The 4,482-nt window shown below is 33.7% G+C and overlaps 1 protein-coding gene across 1 annotated transcript; it reads right to left on the bottom strand.

Moving 5' to 3' along the window:
• Positions 1–1,720: 1,720 nt before the first annotated feature.
• Positions 1,721–2,965, bottom strand: LOC18609506 (F-box/kelch-repeat protein At1g23390-like). Its single transcript, XM_007044644.3, has one exon. The coding sequence runs from the start codon at positions 2,956–2,958 to the stop codon at positions 1,822–1,824; it is 1,137 nt and encodes a 378-aa protein (XP_007044706.3). The 5' UTR covers positions 2,959–2,965; the 3' UTR covers positions 1,721–1,821.
• Between the last annotated feature and the right edge of the window lie 1,517 nt (positions 2,966–4,482).

Below are 4,482 nucleotides of genomic sequence, written 5' to 3'. Positions count from 1 at the left end.
ACTTTGAACTATTTTAAATTATTTATTCAAACCTTTATCTCGACATGTTAACTTCATAGTATTGGAAACTTAGTTACGAACATTGTCGAATTATGACCCTTTAAATTATGTTGACAGCTTTAGCTTTTATGAACTAGTATATTTTTTAAATATATTGCCTTTTTAGTTAATTATATAAGATATATGTATTTGAGCCTAGATTATATTTTTAGTTATATATGATGTTTGTTGCATCTCGAGATTGGAGCGTGACATCCAAGTTAAAGGAGTGAAGTGTCAAGAACTACTCATTTTTCAACTTTAAGTTAATTTTTTTAAAGGAAAATAAAGATATTGCCATCCTATGTCAAAATCAGTAAACTATTAAAGTGCATTTTAATTTAATCTGTTGTCTCCGTACATAAGCTCCCTAACCTGTTCCATGTATTAATTGTCTTGAAAGAAGCAAGTAGTTAAACATTTAAACTATGCATCAAATAATCCAATAAACTTTTTATTACAGTAAATAAATGCTAGATTTGCCAGCCCTCATTAATGAAGACGTAGATTATTGATTCTATACAAAATCCACTGCCCCCAAATTGATTCATATCAAAAGTTCATAACATCAAAGAACAATTGTAAAAATGTAAATGGGCATTTTAAAAAATAATTCTTAAAGATAAAATGTTTTAAAAAATATCTCTTTTTATAATTTTAATTAGTTTTAGTCAAGTTGGACAAAATAACCTTTAATGAAATTACACACTATGATGTTACACGCCATGTACAAAAACATGTTACACGTCATGTACAAAAATATGTGACAAGTCATGGTTAGGTTGTTACACGTCATGGTTAGATTGTTACACGCTATGTACAAAAATATGTGACAAGCCATGGTTAGGTTATTACACGTCATTGTTAAGTTGTTACACGCTATGTACAAAAATATGTAACAAGCCATGGTTAGGTTGTTACATGCTATGTTGAAAAAAAATCTTGTTGTTACATTCTATGTACAAAAACATGTTACACGTCATGGTTAAAAAAGATTGTTACATGTTATATTGAAAAAGAATATTGTTATTACACGTTATGTTGAAAAAATATTATTGTTACACGACATATTCAAAAACATTTTGTTACACTTTAATGCCTAAAATGTTGTTTGTACTTACGAACCAAAACTTCAAATCCTCTCAACTCTTTTCATTTTTTTGACAATTTGACATCGATTAAAGTGTTTCTAATATATTTTCATAAATCAAAATACAAATTTTTTATTATCTAAAACACCTATTTTGACTAAAACTAAAAAAGATTATTTTGAAAACCTAGGTTTATAAATTTCAAAATTTTGAGTTTATTGGTATCTAGGTCCCGAATTGATTTAATTAAAAGCTATTTCATACATTTGTGATTATTTATACCATTTTAGTTTTATCTAAAATATCTAAAAATCAAAATTTTCAAATAGCCACCAATTCAAGCACGTCAAAACCATTGCTTGGTGTCTTGAAAGAGAAAGAAAGAGAAATATGAAAACTCAAGAGAGAGAAATCGAAAGCATAGCAGACGAATGCAGAAGAGAGAAATCGATAAAATTTGAAAGAGTGGGATGGTGAGAGAGAGAAATCCGAAACACAAATGAAAAAAAATTGTGACGAATTGTTTAATTTATTTAAAATAATTTATAATTTAAAAGACATTTTTATCAAGTCATGATTAAATATGATTAAAAATAATTAAATTTTTTTTAATGATTATTTTTAAAATATCTTTATAAAAAAAAGATTGTTTCTCACAATTTCTTCAAATGTAAAAGCCAGTCATTAACATTTAAATAACAGTGAAACTTCCCTGTCCGGACCACACCGCTCTTCCTAAATCACCTAACCCCACGTCAGAGCACGTAAGCACCATCCTCTCCGCCACCATGCCTCGATCACTCACCGCCGCATTTTTCAAACTCCCCCACCGACACAGCCCTTTGTGGCCAACCTCAAACACCACCAATTCCTCTGGCTCTTCAGGATTATATATGCAGAAAATATCCGCCATGGAATTTACTATTACCGAACTAAAGCTTGGTCCCTCTCCTTTCAGTTTCTCCACCAGCTCCTTTGGCATCATCCCTATTTCTTTACAAAACTCCAACGATTCCCCGCTTAATTCCCAGACTTTCATACCATTCGGATTCTCGGGATCTCCGAGAAACCCCAACATAATCAGGCTGTCCACACGAAACCTTATCACGGAAAAGTAAATGTTCCGATCAGGACGCAGATTGTACGGTCCAGACCAGATCTTAGAACTGGGGTTAAAAGAGTGCGTAACACCGGACATTTTCTGCATTACGTACATTGTTTTTGTATTGGCGGCAACGGAGAGCCACGTCGAGGCTGCCGAGCCCTTTAGGGTGGCTGGCATGGACTCGCTCTTTTCCCAAGTGCGAGTGTTGATGTCGTAGATTTCGACCGCCAACGGATCATCCTCGAAGTCGCAGGCTCCGCCAGCGACGACTATGCGGTGGCCGACCAATGCGACGACGGGGTCGGTGCGCCAGACTGCGGGTGGTTTCACATGGCGCCACGTCAGATGGAAAGGGTCGATGGAGAAGGAGAACTTGGAGGGGATAAGAACGTATAGGAGCGTGGAGTTGGAGGAACGTAGGGCTGAAACGTGTCTAGTGGGCAGATTTTGGTGAATTTGGAGCCAGACCTCGGAGCGCGGGTCGTAAGCGATGGCGGTGGTGGCGTGAGGAGCACGGATGTTCTGAGTGTGGACAATGAGCCAGGGTTTGGTCTTGTTGAAGCGAAGGGAGGAGAAAGCTGCGGCGTTCCAGGATTTAGAGACTCTGCTGGCTGGGAGAAGATGAATGAGAGGAAGGTAAGAGAAAATGGTTTCCAAGACATCTGGATGAATTGCAACTTGTGCTTCTGTTTCCGCTTCAACCTTGTGCTCTTCAGTCATCATGAAATGATGTCCCTTTCTCCTTGCCTTTCTTTCAGTATTTTGGGATTTAGGCTTTGTTATGTTGGAGGGTAAGGTGGATAGACAGACACTAGCATAATGTGAGAGTGGACAGAAGGGGGGCATTTTTAACGAGAAGAATGTCTGGGCTTTCCTCTTAATAAATTTTAGGCTTAATTATTCGTGTAGTATATGTGATTTATGGAAATTATTATTACTGTTTTTAGCTATACTCCTTCTATGTCGTTAAATGTTGTGATTTACAATTGCCTGCCAATTCTGTCGATGCCAACTGAGCACTACCGCTTTTTTTTCTCGTCCCCAAACGCTAGATATTTTTTTTTCCTTTTTGGTTCGGAATTTTACTCTAAACTTTATTCAGTAGAAATCGTTGAATGAATTAGAGGCATGGACCATCGATCGCCTACCGCTTCAGCGAATATGGATTTCGAGGCATGAACCACCAAATTTCAGTTGCCATCAGCTCTTGTTAGCGGGGCCCTAGTCATTTTCACGCTCTCTTTGTTAGAAACAAAAGAAAATGGAAAGAAAGGATGAGACTAAGAGAAAGAAATTTATTTTGCCTTCCTCATTTTTGGTAGGAATGAAAGAAAATAGAAAAAAAAAAAAAGAAATAGATTAATCTTTTCTATTGTTTGGTACAGGCAAGAAAGCAAAAAAAAAAGAAAAAAAGAAATTCACCATAATAAATATGACCATTTTACCCTTATACACTTTAATAGTTTTATTATAAATTAATATATATCAAACTAATATATGAGGTCCTCAATTTCTGTTAAGCTCAATAATTTTATACAAAATTTAATAATTCAAAAACAAATATTTCTTTTCATTCACACAAAATTCAAATAAAAATATGTTAGACATTTTTAATAATAATAACAATGCAACAATGAAAGGAAGAAAGTCATTTCAACAATTATGATTGTTTAAGAATTATATTTGTTCAAACAATTAAATTTGTTCAAATACTTATGCTGGGAAACAGACAATTATGTTTGTTGAAAACAGATACTTGTATCTGTTGGAAATAAACATTTGAACAAACATGATTGTTCAAGAATTATATTTATTCAAATAATGAAATTTGTTCAAATAATTATACTGAAAAACAAACAATTATATTTGTCGAAAACAGACAATTATGTTTGCTGGAAATAGACAATTGTGTCTGTTGGGAGTAGACATCTCTATCTATAAATAGGACTTTGATTTTCTGAATATATGAGAAAAAAAAAACAGTTTACAATTATTCTCTCCACCATCTTCAAATTCTTCATACATAATTTTAAAATTGTCTTGCTGCAAAAAAAACTCTATAGGAGTTTATTAATCTTATCATACATCATCAAATACTCAGTGAATTGATTTCATCAATTCAAAATGCAATCAATTACTGAATTTCATTATATCATTAAGATTTATACATCGATAATTCTTTTACATATTATAAATAGAGATGAATAAAACCTTAATGGCACGTTTGGTTCGCGAAATAGATAGGAA

This window comes from Theobroma cacao, chromosome 2 (assembly GCF_053813885.1).
Source record: "Theobroma cacao isolate CCN51 chromosome 2, ASM5381388v1, whole genome shotgun sequence".
NCBI lineage: Eukaryota > Viridiplantae > Streptophyta > Magnoliopsida > Malvales > Malvaceae > Theobroma > Theobroma cacao.
This window is presented reverse-complemented; position numbering and strand designations above follow the sequence as displayed.

What these genes read in the sequence shown, in the direction of transcription:
- LOC18609506 (XM_007044644.3), bottom strand. Translation starts at nt 2,958, where the DNA reads ATGATGACTGAAGAGCACAAGGTTGAAGCGGAAACAGAAGCACAAGTT.